General features: G+C 33.6%; 2 protein-coding genes and 1 pseudogene across 2 annotated transcripts; 1 reads left to right on the forward strand and 2 right to left on the reverse strand.

Moving 5' to 3' along the window:
• The first annotated feature begins 5,923 nt into the window (after positions 1-5,923).
• On the forward strand, positions 5,924-8,349 carry LOC143632278 (uncharacterized). The gene is made up of 2 exons (XM_077100838.1): positions 5,924-6,019; positions 7,378-8,349. Exons 1-2 carry the CDS (start codon positions 5,948-5,950, stop codon positions 8,161-8,163), a joined length of 858 nt encoding a protein of 285 aa, XP_076956953.1. The 5' UTR covers positions 5,924-5,947; the 3' UTR covers positions 8,164-8,349.
• Positions 8,350-9,193: 844 nt separating this feature from the next.
• On the reverse strand, positions 9,194-11,948 carry LOC143632279 (uncharacterized). The gene is made up of 4 exons (XM_077100839.1): positions 11,732-11,948; positions 11,085-11,199; positions 10,508-10,622; positions 9,194-10,016 (listed from the first exon to the last, which is right to left on the reverse strand). The coding sequence occupies exons 1-4, from the start codon at positions 11,830-11,832 to the stop codon at positions 9,943-9,945; spliced, it is 405 nt and encodes a 134-aa protein (XP_076956954.1). The 5' UTR covers positions 11,833-11,948; the 3' UTR covers positions 9,194-9,942.
• A 3,950-nt stretch (positions 11,949-15,898) lies between these two features.
• LOC143632280 (putative clathrin assembly protein At2g25430 pseudogene) lies at positions 15,899-17,724 on the reverse strand (annotated as a pseudogene).
• Between the last annotated feature and the right edge of the window lie 1,508 nt (positions 17,725-19,232).

Consider the following 19,232-nt stretch of genomic DNA (forward strand, 5'->3'; position numbering starts at 1 on the left):
TAAGTTTACTATTTTACATAAATAATTAAATGAAGGTCTCGATTTTCTTTGTAGTATTTCTCTACATTTTTTGTATATGATTTAAATTTGAATTCCTATTTAATGTCCATAATAATTGTTTGTCAAACATAATTGTTTCTATATATGTTTTCCATTATTATATTGATTATAACCGTATCTTAATAATTATCAAAAATTATAATTCAGATTATGTTAAATTTTTAAAATTATACTTTACAAGTATGTTATTACTTTTACTATTTTTTGTTCTAGATATTTCAAAAAGTACTACCTTAGAAAGTTACCATTCAGACTATTATTTTTATTTTTGTTATAAAATTACAAGTTACCGTTCATCCAATTACAAATTCAAATTTGTAATCAATGTTAAAACAACTCAGAACTTCAATTCTTTATTTTTGTTTACCCTAATTGTATATAGTTTTTAATTTTGTTCCATTTTTATAAACTCATCCCTTAATATGGTTTGACCAAAATAATACCATAATTATCTCATTATTACAATTTATATGGTTTGACTTTCTTTATTTGTTAAAAACCCAAATGAAGAAGTTATAAACTAAATAAATTTCCGACCGATTTAAGTATTTGACCATTCACATTAAATCATTTTTGACCATTCATATTAAATCGTTTTAAATTTAAATAGCATTTACATAGTAAATATAACTTTCTTGAAATATATCAAACATGATTTAAGTACTTTTAAATTTAAGATTTGCACTCACAAATTATGTCAATATAAAAATTAACATACATTTATTTTGACTATTGTAACATTTTTAATTAAATATTCTCTTAAAATCCATTATTATGTTATTAAGAGTTACTATTAATTGTATTAAGTTTGCTTCAAGCAAAAGAAAAAACAGTGGACACATTTGGATTTTAAAAAATGTATATATATTATGTTGACATTTTGAAGTCAAAATATGACATTTTAAAATTAAAAGTTAGACCTTTAATTCAAACATGGAGTGTTAATTTTTTTTCAAGATAGTACTTACTAACTATAATTTTTTCAAGATGGTAATATTTAATTCAAACATGGTTTACAATAAATGTTTTAACTGATGTGCAAATATACACGGATACTATCTTAGAGTAATAAATATTACAGTTATTGATGTGTAATAAATATCCTATATAAAGTTCATCTTTTAAATCAACATTGAGATAAAAGTTTTGTTGAATAGACATTGTAGAATTGTTTTATTGATTTTGAGACTAATTTCATTTGTTTGCTTATTATTGTACTAATGATATAAGTTATAAAATATTTTAACTTTTCATTTATCTTTGTTAGTCTTTGTATATTTTTGTATTTGATTCAAATAAGTTATGATGTCTTATAATTCATGTAAAAGTATCATTTATTTATAAGTAAAACATTTGCATTTCATTAAATTTATATGATGTTACATCTATATCATGTTTTTAAATATGTTGACCGTGTGTAACACGAGTAGTATCCTAAATCAATATTGGAATCCAATGATTTGTCTCTTTTAAGAAATTGGGATCACTTAAAGCTTGCTAATGTTAAAAAGAAATGACACATTTGAATTTGGAAAATGAAGTTAGTGATAAATGTTTTTCAAGATGGTTATATTTAATTGAAACATGGTTTGTAATAAATGATTTAAATTGATGTGCAAATAAACAGGAGTGCCATCTTATAGTAATAAATATTACAATTATTAATGCGTAATAAATGTCTTAGATAAAGTTTATCTTTTGAATCAACATTGAGATAAAAGTTTTGTAGAATCGACATTGTAGAATTGTTTTATTATTTTGGAGACTAATTTCCTTTGTTTGCTTATTATTGTACTAATGATAAAAGTTATAAAATATTTTAACTTTTCGTTTATCTTTGTTAGTCTTTGTATGCTTTGTATTTGATTCAAATAAGTTATGATGTTTTATAATTAATGTAAAAGTATCATTTTTTTATAATTACAACATTTGCATTTCATTAAATTTATATGATGCTACATATATATCATGTTTTTAAATATGTTCCCCCGTGTGTAACACGAGTACTATTATAAATCAATATTATAAAAAATAAAGTTTTAACTTATCAATATTTAAACATTTTTTGCTTTACTAAAACTATTTTGATTGTAAAAATGTAACATTTAGATTTGTAAAACCAACAAAAACGCGCGTTTTTTCACCACTGACTTCCTGTTTTTGGAAACCTAACATTATCAAACTACAAATTTACAAACGAGTTATAAATTTGATATGTCTTTTTGAACCGTTTTTACTTTAAACGGTGAACAAGCATATAACAATACCGACAATTATAAATGTTTCATAAAAACAAACTACTTAATTTTAAAAACGTCATATCATAAAAAAAATACCTCATCGTATACGAAAATATACAATCTATATTTGTATTCATATTAAAGAATTTCTTACAAATTAAAGTCTAGAAAGTTAACATAATAATATTATAATATTACTATAATAAATTTATAACCGTACTATATAATATCAACTCCTCAATTTTCAAAAGCCCTTTCATCTTCTTCGACAGCCGGTGTTTACACATGGTCAGCTATATGTGGCTTTATCACGAGTGAAAAGTAGAGCCAGTGTTAAAATGCTTATATTAGATAAGGAGGGTAATGTTACAAATAAAACTACAAATGTGGTTTATAAGGAACTATTTAGTTATTTATGAAATTTTAATTTTCAAGTTTTTTTATCTATCAAATAATTGTAAAACGAAAGTTACTTTGTTATTTATGAAAAGTATTAGTATATAGTAATTGTAGAACCAATGTTATTGTGGTTGTACTTATGTTGAAGCAACTTTTTGTTTATAATACGTTATAATAACAACTATATATCATGTTATTGTCTCCTCGAATGTTGTTGTTAAACGTTTTATATATTTCCACCCGTATCGTACACGGGTCAATAACCTAGTATACTATATTATAATACATGCATGTTAAGAAAAATCAAAATGTAATTACATCATTTTAAGAGTTTAATCAATTATACAACTTTAAAGATATATTGTTGAATTTTTTAAACCATATTGTTGACTTCAAAACCAAGTTCTCCCACAATTGTTAAACGGACGTAACTTTTTAATACATAAATATTTTAAAAAACAATAAACTGTATAAAAACGACAATTTTTTCTCATTAATTTGAGTATAGTGTTATTATACATACTTTTTTCTTTAATTCAAAAAATATTAACATGTTACGTGATTAATAGTGGATTTATTTACCGCATCATCACGTGGACACCTATCTAGTATCTATATATATATTATATATATATATATATATATACTTTGGTCAGTGTCATTCATAATTACAGTTTAATTATAAAACCTAAAATGTGTTAATGGTGAAACCGTTAATTCCTCGGTAATGGTTAAATCGTAATCTTATACAAGACATGATCTTTTAAAAGATTATAATAAACATATGATATTGCATATAGCTAGTACTTGTGGTGTTTTTATGTTTGATGTTGTGGATCTAGCATTTTGTTTTTGCTTTCATTCTTGTCATAACCTTGCATAGATTTGAAGGAAGGGTGTGGATGGTGTAATTGGTTCAAAGGCTAGAGTCTAACCCTCACCTGGCTTGAACCAGCTGGGTCAGGTTGTAGCTGGTTTAATTGCCAACTTTTTATGTGTGTTTTTTTAGAGATTATCATCACAGAAAGCACTCACTTTTTCAGTGGCTTAAACAACATTAGCTGTCTCCTTTGCACACTACGCCTGATCTAGCATTTATTTGTATTATATTTCATTATAAAACATATTCGTGTTATACACACAAAATGTTAATAATATATAATATGTGTGTTATGATGTATGAATATTTATTTTGAAAAATTGATAGAGAGTAAACATTTTATATAAATTTATATTGTGTCTTTGAACAACAATACTTAGGTAATTTGAAATGTGATCATGATTGTAGTGTTTTTTATGACATTGAAAGTATTAATGTAGTTAAATGAGACTTTGAAGAAAAACTGAAATTTGGATGACCACCTCTTTCCTATTCCATCAACTGCATGAATCATACCTTGAATTTTCATTAAGCTTTGTTAAATGCGAGCGTCGAGTCTGGTCGGTCCACATAATATATATGTTAAAAGACTCGGGTTAAAATATACCATTTTAAAAGTACCTTTAAATTAGATTTTGACTAAAATAGGCTCGCGTAACTGCGTAAGATTGTATTGTAATATATATGTTTTCTTAGTCGCTAACAACGGTGCATGAGCTGGCAATGGTGGAGGAAACGATAATAATGATGGGAGGTATAATCTATGGTGACAGTTGTGACGCTGGTTGTGACAGACGTTAGACGATGGCATGGTGGTGACGACGACCTTGTGGTGATGGGCAGTAAGTGGCGGTGGTCTTATGATGGTGCTCACCTATATAAACCCATTCTAAGTTATCAAGTTTAATAAAATTGGTTATCTTGACTTATTATATAGTTTGAGACTTGTGTAGAACTAATACAACAGATTTAGTAAACAAATGCTACTCAAATCAACACATTTTCTGAAGACTTGTCTATATTTCAAAAAGTTGGTGTTTGTCATCATTGAAACAACATGTTTCTCGTATAAACTACCATTGGTGATTTAACATTTAAAATTTAATAAAATGTTGTTTATAATATATAATTTCTCGTGAAAACAAGTCTTGGGTCAAGTCAACCAAATTTCAAGTATATACACCAAAGAATATAAGAAATAGTATTCCTAGTTAATGAGATGCAAACAATTTTTAAAATAGTGTATTGAATCAAAATCAGTTGACTTTTATTATTTAACTCATTTAAGAACTAAAGAGTGATTTGACTAGATTTACAACTTAACTTTCCATAATTCAATTTACACTGTATGGCGCAATTAACCCCTCAATCTTTATTTCTGTAATCAATAATCACCAAACTTAGGTTTAGTTATCTTTAACACAACTATTATACTTTAATTGATTTTTTGGTAAATTAAGTTCATAAACTTTTGAGAATATGCACCATGAAGTTATTTAGATCATATTAATCAAAATAAAACTTTATATGATGAAAGTATAGCGAACAATTATTTTGCCGTTGGTCTAATTTTAGTTATATTATCTTTAAATCAAGAGCGTCTCAACTAGTTTGTAGGCTTATAACGAAGTAAAAATTTGGGGTTTTTTTTTCACGAAAGTGGTTGATATGATCTTACAATATGGATATTTGAACGTGTGATGTGTGTATTGAAAGTGATTGTACGATTTTCAATAATCATAAAAAATAAACTTTGATAAAATAGTTTTCAGAAAGTTATAGCAGTCGGATGCCGAAGTGTTTGATAGATCTAATTATTTAAGTACTTGAAAGATAAAATCACATAATAAAATGAAATTTTAGACCTGATCTGAGCACAAGCTCGACTAGGCTCGAGCTAGGTTTGGTCTCAACTTGTTACATATTTAATTAGAAAAAAAATTAACGAGCTTAAGTTCAGCTCGAGCTTGTGTAGTTATCCGCAACACCTTAAACAAGCCAAAGCTCGGTTTAAGCCGAGCTCCGCATTTTGAAATTAATCCACAAAAGTCCACAAGAGTCAAAACATAAAAACACACTAGACTTATTAAGTTTCGAAAAACATAAACGAGCTTCTCACACAAACCTCAGACTCCAGCTCAATAAGACTCGACCTGTGTCAAGTTCTTTATCTCCAATCTAAAGTAATTTACATGTAGTTCACTAAAAACCCGAAAACATTATTAACACCACGGGGTCCATAAATGTAGTTATTACTACACTTCATGGGTCAAATCCAACACATTTTATTATTATTAATATGTAAACAAACACTTGCTTCAGTTTGAAGACTCAAAGCTTTTACTGGTTTCTTTTTTGGTCTGAACAAATGGTGAATTCTGGTGAAAACAATGAACTTGCTTCCATGGATCTTCCTGCACCAGATGGCTGGAAGAAAACGGTTTTTCTTTCTCTCTATATACATTTCATCTTAAACTTAATAATAATAATATTAATAATATGGGTTATGTTAATTGTTAGCTTTTGTGCTTAAATTGATACGGGTTATGTTAATTATGTGAATTGATGTTTGATTTGTGGTTTAATTGGGTTGAATATTGGTTGGTTTTGTGGGTTTTGAAATTAGGGTTTTTTTTTTTTATGAATTTGGGGGTTTTTAAGTTAAGGGTTTTTAGGGGTTTGGTTTGTATGATTTAGTTGATTGTGGGAAATTGGAAAATATGGGTTGCTTAAGGTTTTTAAGTTTAGTTATGTGAGAACGGAATGCGTGTGACTGGCGTGAAACACGCGTAATGGAAGCTGGTTACTTGTGTGGAGCGCTGGGTTAATCGTGTTTCCTCAGCTCTGGTACGTGTAACAGACAACAGAATGCGTGTAACCAACGCGTAACCGGTGCTGAAAACCAGAAGTAAAGCTGAAACGGACAGTAATTTCGAAGAATTTTTTTTATTTTAAAATCAACCCTTTAGACCCGAACCTGCCCCGCTCCAAATAAAAATAACCCTTTTTTGAATCGACCCGTTCGGACCCGTCCTGACCCGAACCAAAATAACCCTTTTTTGAATTGACTCGACCTGGCCCTAACTCGTTCTGAACGTGCCCGAACCAACACATTTGCCAGTCCTAGTAGGTTGGGTACTTTCTTACACACTTTTGATTTGTTTCAGTATGAACTTTGGTTTGTTTGAGCATATTTTGGGTAAAAGATTGGTGAAGTTAAGATCTTGGTTTAATAAATTTATAGTTTTTAGACAAAATTACAAATTTTGTCCTTTAAAAGTTTTATTTGCGGGCGGTGTCCTTTATATGACCCAATATATTCGTTTTTTGTCCTTTACACTAACTGTCATCCAAAAAATCCGTTAAATCCAAACATGCCAAGACTTAACGAGGTTTTTGTTTAACATAATTTATTTAGTTTCTTTTCTAATAATATATTTAATTTGTTTTTTAATTATAACTACTTAAATAGTATGCATAAAAAGACTTAAATGCCCTCACATGCCAAGACTTAACGGGGTTTTTTGATGTTAGTTAGTCAAAGGGACGAAAATCAAACAAACATGCCATGTAAAGGACACCGCCTGCATATAAACTTTTTAAAGGACCTGATCCATAAATTGCATATGTTTAAAGGACAAAATTTATAATTCTGTCTAGTTTTTATTTCATTTTATTGTATGAATTGAATTCTAGGTTTAATAATGATTGACTTTATACATAATGTAAAGGTAGAGTCAAGTGTGTGACATTTTTTGTGAAGTAACTAAAATACTCTTATGGTGGATTTACATATAGTGCTTGCTAAAGAAAGGTGGGACGCCTAAGAAGAACGAGACCGTGTTCACTGCACCAACAGGGGAAGAGATTACGAACAAGAAGCAGTTAGAACAGTACCTGAAATCACACCCTGGTGGGCGCAAGATCTCAGAGTTTGACTGGGGAAGTGGCGAGACTCCAAGGAGGTCAACGAGGATCAGTGAGAAATCAAAGTCAACTCCACCGCCAGCTGAACCCGAGCCGGTCAAGAAGCGGTCAAGAAAGTCAACATCTGGAAAGAAAGACATGAAGGAGAAGGAAGATGTGGAAATGCTGGAGGCTGAGAAAGATGACAACACGGCGAAAGAAGATGTCGGTGAAATACCGGAAATACCGCTGGCGGAGGAAGGAGCTAAGCCTGAAAACGAGATTGAAGAAGCACCGGTCAATGAGGCCAAAGACGAGTCGAAAAAAGAGGTTGATGAAGAAACATGTGAAATACCGAAAATACCCTTGGAGGAAGCAGCTAAGTCCGTTACCGCGCCGACTGAAGAAACAAGTGAAATACCGAAAATACCCTCACCAACTGAAGAAGTCAGCAAAGAAGAGTCGAAAGGTGAGGAGGCTGCGAAAGGTGTTAACGAAGAGGCGCTTGAAAACCCAATAACGCCCCCACCAGAGGAAGTAATTACCAAGCCTGCCATTGAGGAAACTGTCCCAGTAACAAAAGCAGAAGCAGCAGGAGAGAGTGCAGCGGAGAACGGGTGTCCAGTGGCGGAAGTCAACGAGGTCAAACCTTCGTGGGAGGAGCTAAAGATAGAGTAAGTGGTTATGATGATGCTTTGTTGTGATGGAACATGTCTGTAATCTGTCATAGAATTAGGAATCTTGAAACCTTAACTTTAGGAACATTAAAAGGACACATTTGACATTTGCTGTTATAAATCCGACATGAAACCGGACCTCTTGATTGCCTTGTTGTGGTCTTTGTTGCATTTCTTGGATTAGTACATGGTAGACGTGCACAAATCGGGTATTTAAAAAACCCGGAACCGGGTAGGAACCGGTTCCGGGTATGGTCAACAAAAGTCAAACCAGGTTCGGGTAGGAACCGGTTCCGGGTATAGTCGGGTATTTGACCGGTTCCGGGTCGGGTTTTGACCGGTTCCTCCGGGTTTTTTTCGGGTTTTTGACCGGTCCCTCCGGGTTTTTTCCACCGGTTCCGGGTCGGTTCCGGTTCCGGAACCGGCTCCGAGGAGAAATCCTATACCCGGTCAGGAACCGGTTCCGGGTATGGGTAGGAACCGGTTCCGGGTCGGTTCCACCGGTTCGGTTCCGGAACCGGTTATTTTGTGCACGTCTAGTACATGGTACGAATCAGATGAACATCCGGATCTCAAATATTAGCTCCGGATCAAATCAAAACCAACTATACGCGTCAATCGGTATTTCACGCAGATGTTTTATGCTATCATATTATGTTTAGTTACTTTGTTATTTATGGGGAAATATATAATACAGTTGTAAACTTGTTGTCGGGTTTAATTGCAAGTGAAATGAAACCATAAGGAAGAAAATTGCAAATTTGAAGCTACTGGACTAAGACTGCAGATTTGGATAAACCAGAAGGACGAAAACCGCAGTTCACTGAAATAAGTATTAAAGTATTATATAAAGAGTGAAAAGATATATCTACCCCTGACTTAACGATTAAATTAAACGGGGTTAGTGATTTGGATATAATTGGCAAGAACTGGGAAACGTGGAGGGTTCATATGCAAAAAATAAATTTATTGGACTAAATTCGCATTATTTGCCAAACCACAGGGACGAAAATGACACTTTACTCGAATATTTATTTGAAACCTGTATTAAAATCAATCAAGTTCAAACAAGAAAATCAGTTAAGCAAGTGCAAAAATTATAAAAAGAGACTTCTCATTTCATTTCAAAGAATTGCATTATATATTCCATATCTACAAACCTTGTCTTTTCATTTGGTCTTTGAACTCGTCAAAATCGCTCTCTAAACACAAAAAACTATCCGACCCCTCTACTGTCTTCCGCTTTCTAACATCCGTCATCAAACTCTCACTCTCTTCACCCTCTGAATTCAAAGGAAAAAACGAAAACTCCTTGCTTCGTTGACCCGAGTCAACGCCATCCAAAATAGTCAACCCTTTATCATTACTTGAACAAGACCCAACCTTAGAGACAAATCACACTCCACCAATTCGGGTCTCGATTCTTTCTTTGAAAAGCTTCCATCTTTATCAAAAAACAACGAACTTTTTGGACAACCCGTTTGAGAACCAGAAGGTAAAGACTCACGGGCTACATGAAAAACTGGGGTTCCATGAATTATATTGTTCGGGTTTACATGAGTATTATGACATACCCGCGGGTGAAAATGGAAACCATGGTATAATGGATACACCGAAGACGATGTGTCATCAAATGACATCATTTCTCTAGGTGCATTTTGACGATAAAAAGGCGTAAAATTTAAAACCGGTCTTGAATCTTTATTAGTTTCTGCAAATGTATGTGTTTGACTCGGGCCATCTGGTCTTCGAGCATTCGATACGGTTTGACCATTTGGGCTTAGGTAGACTCGGGTATTGGTGTTTCATTGACTTCTTGATGACTTACTGGAACACATCCCAAATTAAGTGTAGCTGAATACCATAACAATATACAATTACACATATTGATATTACAGAACAAACACAAGTTTTTTTAGAGAGTGTTGTTGGAAAAAGTATTTACCAAAACGGTATTTTTGTACAAGATGTTTACGAAAGTGGTTTACATTTATTTACTTTTAACATTTAACTAACACTTTATACTTCTTGTTTATCTTTCTATTTTAATTTCTTCAATCAACTCATTATACTTTTACTTTTTTAAACAACATATTGTACTTCTTTATTATTTTAATGAAAGTACAATATACTAGTTAAAAAAATAAAAAGAAAGCCAAGTATATCAGGTTGATTGAGTAAAGATATAAAAAGAAGTATAATGTGTTTGTTAGAGACAAAAACTAAATAAAACTACACCACTTTAATGAATATCTTTTATGAAAACACTATTTTGGTAAATATTTTCTCTACCAACAAAAACAAGCATCGGTTTGAATGTTTCAAAAAAGTGAAAAAAGGTGTACCTTCAACACACGGGTGCAAGAATTCACCGGTTTCCATGGTCTCATCCTTCCTTATTATGGTATCAATGGCATCATTCAACCGATCCCACAACGTTTCATGGTCTAAATACTCAACCTAATCATAGTGTGGCATGACAATAATATGATTTAGATTATCAAAGGGATGTGATCTTCATATACACCACCCCCCATGGTGACTGTGCAGGCCTGTATGAGTCGTATAGGCCACGCATGACTGACAAGTGTACAGGGGGACACAAAAACAATTTTTTGCAGCTTATACGGCCAACCTATATAAGCCATATAGGTCTTCAACAGCTCGTATAGAGCTAGATACAACATAAAACCTATACAACTTGTATAAGGTATATACGGCCCGTGTAGAGCTATACGAGGCGAGGCACCATAAACAAAAACCGACAACTTCCGACACAAATTGACACGACTCAGGGCCCATACGACTCGTACATGCCTAAATGAGCTGTACATGCGAGAAGTGGTGTCAGGGGTACGCGTGTTTAGTATTGAATTAAAATTATTTTTTAACAACTGAATCAAATTAATCGAACACGAGTACCTCAGAATCGGCTTTGGAGTACATGATTTCCTCAGATTTCAAGACAACAACAGCTAGCTTCTCTTGCCATTCTCTGTTTTTTTTAGTTCCAGGACTATGTTTTTCATTGACAACTCTGAGTGTGCATTATTCAAAACAAACAAAAAAGCACAAATAAAATCAGAACCTTTTAGTTACACTTGTGCATGATTCGGTTTGGGTCAGTTTTGGACTAAAATCGAAGAAAATTGTTCGGTTTCAGTTTTTCAGTTCAGTTTCTGTTTTGCCATTTGAGCTTGCAAATTTTTTACTAAAAAGAATTTTGAGCTTGTATCAGTTCAATTTATTGGGTCTCAGATCGGTTTTCTCAGTTTCAAGCACACCCCTACAAATTCGGTTTTTTGGTTTTTATTACGTGCAAAACCAAAAGCAAACCATAAGTTCGGTTTTTCCAAAAACATAAAACCAAACGTCAGTTTTTGTTTCAGCTCGATTTTTTCAATTCATATAAGTTTTCTTGGTTTCATAAACACCCCCACAAACTTTATTCAGTTTTATTTTTCGGTTTTTATTACATGCAGAACCAAAACACAAAACAAAACTGCCACTTTTTGTTTCAGTTTGGTTTTTCAGTTTCGGTTTGGTTTTTCCATTCCAAGCACACTTACCTGAAAATCTGTTGAATGATGGAACCTCTAAGTGGCTGGTGTCTATCACTATGCCAAGATCTCTTCACACATTCAAACGATCTCAGTCCGGGCCTCGGCATGTCGAAAAATCAACAAGAACCCAATGGGAATGGGAATGGTAATTGAAACTTGAAAGATGAACAAACTGGCTACATGGGTATTGAAAATGAAGCTCTAAAATTGAGTAAATAGAAAACAAAGAGCCATCAATTGCTGTCTGAAACACTAAAAGATGAGTTGTAGTGGAGGGAGACAGTGAAAGATGCTACCCCTTTTGAAAAATTAAATATATATATATTACTTTTTTAATCAACAAAAGTATCAATTCTATTAATTTATTAATATCCTTTTACACCTAACATCCAACCAGCTGCGCCGTTATAAAACCTAAGTATTTTAAATACTGTATTGATAGACTTTAGAGTTATAAAATTACGATTCTTAAGCCATTAGACTCGAGTAAGTAGTTCCGGGACGTCCAACTCATGTGCGAGGTGGGCAAATACTATGACCACTCTCCCATGAGGCCATAATTGTTAAAAGAAGTTATATACATTATATGTTCAAACTATTATATATAGAAGAAAAGCATTAATGTTTGGTGCCGGAAAGCTCTAATTGGGCCACGTGACGCCACCAGCAGGTGCCCTGTTAACCAATATTATTTTTTTCGTTTTAAATATGTAAATTTTTGTTTTAGTTTTCGTACCTAAATGAACGTAATCGAAACCGATCCAATTCGCATCAACGAGCCGCCACAATGTCTAGGTTTTCCCGACCAAATAAACGTCGGTTTAAATATGTTAATACTAATCATAACGTTTACTAATTTAATTTTTGGGTTTAGTGCAAATATCGTAACAAAGCAAAGCAAACTGGTACCAACAAGACTTTGTGTTGTTTTGATCATAAGTTGCATTTGTTTTTTTAGTATAACTTTTTATTATAAGTTATACAAGTGTCGTTGTATTCTGCATGGACGGACTATTTTTTTCAATTATGGAACTTAACCCATACCAACCGAGTGCACATTAATTCACTATTGCAATGCGACGAGTACAATCATAGCTTATTTTAAACAATAAAATGATCCTCCAGTGTGATAAAAAGAGTGTTTGGTCTTTGAAACCAGAGGTTTTTGAGTTCAATTCCCTGGGGTGGCATTTTTTTAAAAGGATTTTGCATGAGTTAGGGGATATATGGTAGTCTCTTGATTTCATTAAAAGGTAATGGAATTAATTGGTTTTGAACAAAACTTGATAGTACCGAAAACTAACAATATGCTTTGTGTAGAACAAAAGAAGATACGAACATGTGATCTTTGATAGGAATTGCAGAACACAAAAGAACGAAATCTTTATTATTCAATGAATAAAAAACAAGAACCAAATAATCTATTTAAATACTAGAACTTTTACCTTCTCCTAAACAAACCCAAATAGTAGAACTATAGATAGTCATAACATGTGCTTATCCATCCTTATTCAAAAACAATTAAACTTAGACTCAAATTATTATTATGTCTAACTTAATAATAATTCTAATAAGCTTTCAAGCTAACCCCTTAAACTCTTAAAATCTAGCGATTAATACCAACAAAAGGTTACCTTTGTATCAGTCAGCATGTTTACTTTACCAAAAAGACACATCTAAATCAGTTAGCAAACCTCTTACCCATCAAGTTTCATAATAATGTTGAATGAACATTTTACCCCTTTGTCCCTTCGCATATGTTCATAACTCTCAATCTGCAACTCATGCACCACCTTCCCCACTTCTTACTAGTGCATATATTGCCAAACAGGCCCTTACTGAATTTGTATATTAGTTGCTCATTTTTTTACTCGTTTTGGGCCCAGAACTTTTATCGATTCATGAAAACGGTCTTGAAGTAACTCCACAGCATAATGCGCAAGGAAATCGAAAAATGTGGTGAATAATTAAAAATGGAAAAGTACAAAAGAGGGGACACGTGATGAAAGCCCACCCTCAAAGATTTAAAATGGTGGGGGTTAAAGGGGAAGAAACAAACAAGATTCAATAATATCTAATGAATTAAGCGGGGAAGGTGGGTCAAGAATGGTGATTGGTTAGACATATGGAGGGCAAGAATGATCAAAGCTTTTCATATGGTTTGTCTATTTTGTTGATGGTAATGGAAGAAGGAATCTTTATCTTTTATTAATTAGAAAGTGATGTTTGTTTCTTGAATTATTATTGTGACATGTAAGTTGTAACAAGCTAGTGAAAAGGTCCTACAACTACAATTATGGTCTAAGATTACAATTACTTTTACAAGATATAATTAAAATTATGGTCTAAGATTACAATTACTTTTACAAGAAATAATTAAAGGTTTAAGAAAATTATAATTTGTGTCCCTGTGTTATATGGACGGGCACAATTCGGGTCTCAAATTGAGTGATCTGTGTCATAGTACTTTTCCCGGGCGCACAAGTGGGCCCCTTTTTAGTTGTACGTGCTTTTACCATTTAAGAAAGTGTTAAAATGACCCTTTTGATCGCCAGTTGACCGTGCATTGTGCTCCCTGCTCATATAACACAGGGGCACAAATCATAATTTTCTCTAAAAGGTGATTATAAGAGTGTTTAAATCATTTAAATTGTATTATTTATGCTAAAAGAAAGTGTCATGTTCATACGAAAAGATAACCTAGTTACTCTTACATTTAAAAAATATAAAAACTTAACGCAACCCCGTTTCTTGAAAGTAAAGCTTGATGATGTCAAAATCATGTTTGTTATTTTATCTTTATATAAACTAATAATTGAACAAAATATCAACACAAACTTTTAAATCCATCATAACGTAAGTCTACGAGCACCATCTATCATCATTTGTCATCACCATTGCTTCATTATTGAATCCTGCCACACACCTTTATATGTTGCCATCACCACCCCACCATCGTCATTCACCGTCACGCAATAGTTTTTCTATAGTTTCCACTTGAATTACTTTTAAAAAACTTTATGTTATGAAAAAAAAAACATTTTATTGACACATCAAACCGTTAATTTATTAATTTGATTAAGTGTTAACCACCACTAATGATACGATTTTGAGTTTCTTATTAGACTATATGATGTAAACAATATTATGAGTAATAAACACTTTATATTCTCCCCACAATATTTGTTTTATTTCATGTTATTAGCACGATAGTCTCTTCAACGGTTTTCTTTCATGACCACCACCAAAAATTAACCACGATCATCGTTGATGATCTCTATTTCGGTTGGAGCCAACCACATAAACTATACGCCATCGTTGCTTCAACTTATTCTAATGTCCTATAGATTTCTATAAATTTTACTATATTAAATTTTCATTACTTTATGTAGAGAGAAAATGAAAAGTATTTTTTAACAAATTTATTTGTAGTTTGTAGGACTCAAACCCAGAACCGTTAGGTGTTTAATAAGTGTTCTATAGCGATTAATTTGTTATAGTAACGCTCCTAGAATTTGGTCAATAAAAGTTAACACTAGGGCCTAAGGTAGAACATCTAACCATAGGACACGATAGTTACAAAGACCATGTATTTTCCTTCTATAAGCAAACCTATAAAGTATAAAGTGACAAATGTCTAGCTTAATACACATTTAAGAATTTATTTGGTTTAGGTATGAGTTGTAGGTAGGTTTAATTGTGTATGTTTAAGAAGAGTTGCTTATGTTCACATAGTGGTCGCAAAAGTTTCTCTATGCAACTTTAGTTGCATTAAGTATTGAATGAAGTGGTGATTAGGATCTTTGCCTATAAATTAGGTAGGGCAAAAGGAGCGGGCTGTACTGGTTAATTGGCGTGTCAAAATAGGTACGAAATAAATCAGGTTGTACTGGTTAGCTGGCGTGTCAAAATAGGTATGAAATATATCATGTTCTAATCAAGTTGTGACGGAGAATTTTAAAGGTAACTGTGACAATTATTGTGGTGGTGTCTATGATAGTTGTGACGATGGTGGTGATGGAAATGGCGGCAACAGTAATGGTATCGACGGTGGCGGCTGTGTTTATTTGAATCAATTAATTCGGTGACGGACTAGCGCAACTAGGGTGTTGATGGAAATAGCAAAAGATGTAATTAGTGCTTTAAGGCAACGTGGCATGTGGTCCTACATGCATACCTAATATTGTTACATGGTTGTTTTTTTATTAGTAGTCTGTTACCGATGGTCCCTAGTTTGTTATCCTGATCCAAACCACCATCATATTCTTCTACCCTTAACCGAACCCGCATCATATTTTCCACATCAACATTATTAGTTAGGTGAAAATCCGAATCATTTCGAGTGTTACCCCTTCAAACTGCCCAAAATTCTTTTATTTCAAGAACCAAAATTCTTTTTACACAACTCATATGCAAAACGAGTCGAAAATAACTTTATATAAAACTTTCTTTGTAAGATTAAACATTAATAACATGAATAAAAACTTAATTAATAATATGCATAGTTATAACCTGCATGGTTTCCCATCATACCATTGTTTCCATATGGTTGCCATACCTGTTGCTGCTCCTGCACATAAAAAACCTTTCGCTTTTCCAGGTCAGCAAGCTGCACGTAAGGCGGTGGTGGGACCATGAGAGACGCTGCAAAAGGGTCTTGTGGGTCCACCACCGGCTGCACCTTGTCCTCACTCGGTGCAGGCAATGCTAGCACCGCAGGTGAGTACGCAAGTGCACTCACCTGGTCACCAGTGGACCCCACCAAAGCCAGCTCCCAGTTGGCATGGTTGACCACTGGTGGTGGCGCCACGTCATTTTCCAAATCCAATAAGTTTTCAGTTGCCGCCACTGTGGGGCCAGTGGCGGCAACTGGTAATACTGGTCCATTTTCTTTTATATTTTTCTTTAAATTATTCTTTTTTTCCCTTAAAAACCTTTCTAAAGTTCCTAAAATCTTATCAGTAACCTTTTGCACTTGTGGGAACTCTGTGGCTCTAGCAACACCTAACTCCTTTGACCATTTATAAAAGTCAACAAGCTCGTCGATCGTTTTCGCAGCCTTAACATACTCGTCAAACGTCCTAACACAATCCGAATACTCCATTTCCGAAAACTGATCAAGCAACACCCCTAACGCCTCACATATATCCGCATAAATCCAAAAACTTTCATTCAACACAAGGTACAAAGCTGCAAGCACCATTTTACTACTTTTCGCATTCCCACCCAGTCTACACGATAAAACACGTTCGATTAACCGAATCAATTTATTCAACCGTTCCAGTACCCGATCCGGCTTCATATCCTTCACCGGAGTCATCGCAACTTTCATTTCTTTTTTGTCAACATGCGAAAATGACTCGTATAAATCGCCATAAGATTTCGACTTATGACTAAACCCGAGGGGGGTAAGTTTCCGTTCAAACGCGATGAACTCAAGTTTTTTATCAAGATACAAAGAATAACTTTTTACAAAAGCCGAATGATCCCAATAACTCGAAAGCGCCTCTGCGCGAAAATCCGACACGTTTAAGACCCGATTGCCTTTTCAGGTTGGATGCATCATTTCTTGCCCGAACGCTGGATCGCCATCGACTAGTAAGCGATGCACAAGCATTAATGCTTTGAGTGCAACAACCCAATCATGTGTTTTGCTTAATCTTTTAGAGATATTGTAAACTGATGCAGTAACATATCCTCTGTGTTGAGATATGAGATGAAGGATGTCTCTTATGTGTTTTTCTTCTGCTGGCTCGGTGTCGTGGTTCGTGGCTTTTACGATGAGGACTTCGAGATCGGGTGCTACATTGCCTGCAACTTTGGCTAGGCTTATGCTGGTTTGGTCTTTGACTACACCAATTGCTTTCCTGATTGTGCTTGAAGACATTGATAATAATATGATGTCTGCAGTACGCAGTATGCAGTATGAACCACCTGTTAATATTATCCTGTGGATAAATTTGAGTCCGAATTAATCCAAGAGATTATGTTCTCATTAGGGGTGCAAACGAGCCGAGCTGCTCGAGATCGGCTCGTTAGAAAGCTAAATCGAGCCTGAGCCCGAGCCCGAGCTCGAGCCTAAAATTAAGCTCGTTTAATAAATGAGCCCGAGCCCGAGCTTCACTTATCTAGCTCGAGCCGGCTCGCGAGCCTAAACGAGCCTGTCATTTATATATTTTTTTAAAATATATATTTAAGAATTATTAATTAATATAATGTTATGAACAAATAAATAAAAATAACTAAATAATATATCTTATTTTATGCAAAAAATGTTATAATAGAAAAAATATATAAAAATAATAATAATTATATAAAAAATAATTGATAAATGGTAAACGAGCCAAGCCCGAGCCGAGCTCGAGCTTTGTATAAGTTAAACGAGCCGAGCTCGAGCGTAGTCAGGCTCGTTTGCACCCCTAGTTCTCATAAAACACAGGGCTGAAAACAAACCATCAGCTCACGAGCAACTAGAGATAGGTTCAATAAAAAGTTCAAAACGAGCTGAGCCTTATTGAGTTCGATTCAAGCCAGAGCCTCAAATAAAGCTCGTTTAGTTATAGAGCCCGAATTTGAGCTTTGTATGGGAAGATTGTTTAGGCTTGTAGTCTTAGAACCATAACGAGCTTAGTGTACTTTTAAGTTTTAAGTATTTTGAACTTATATGTGTTAGATTCACACTGCATAGTCGAGCTTTAGCTCGTTTAAGGTACCACACATGTGCTCGAGCCGAGTTTAGGCTTGTTAAGTTTTTCAAAAAATAAATAAAAATAACTAAATACGTATTAAACTAATTAATTATAATTAATAAATAAATATTATATATAAATAAAAAATAAAAATAACTAAATACGTATTAAACTAATTAATAAATAATAAAAGAGCCTAGCTTGAGCATCAAAAAAACTTAAAACAAGCCGAGCTCAGGCTCAGGCCAGGCTCACATGCACCCTTATGTACTACTGTATGTTTATGAGAACAGAACTGTGTGTTTTAAACGAGCTGAGTCCGAGCTTGACTAGGCTCAAGCTCGAGCTCAGCTCATTTGGAGTTCCTTTCTCATAGCTCAAATTGGCCCGGACTCGGATATTTTATTGTTTATTAATTATCTTAATACAGTTTGAAGAAACCTTACACAAGCCTAAACTCAGCTCGAGCTCATGTGCAGTACCTTAAACGAGCCAAAGCTCAGCTGTGTAGTGTGAAATTAATACATAGAATTCCAAAAGAGTTGAAACCGAAAATATACACAAGGATCGTTAAGGCTTGACAAGCCTAAACAAGTAAACAATATTCCCATACACGGCTCGACTGAACCTCAATAACTAAATGAGCCTTATTTGAGGCTAAGGCTCGACTAGCTCCGAGCTTTTTATCGATCCAATCTCGATAAACATGTAAAGTCCGAAACCAGAAATTACACAACACGAAAATCGCCATCAAAACTATAATTAGGTCTCAAAATTTCTAACTCATACTCGATTACAATCATAACGCCTAACCTTCC

This window comes from Bidens hawaiensis, unplaced genomic scaffold, assembly GCF_021521415.1.
Source record: "Bidens hawaiensis isolate Kalapana, Puna unplaced genomic scaffold, B.hawaiensis_p1.1 tig00006387_1, whole genome shotgun sequence".
Lineage (NCBI taxonomy): Eukaryota > Viridiplantae > Streptophyta > Magnoliopsida > Asterales > Asteraceae > Bidens > Bidens hawaiensis.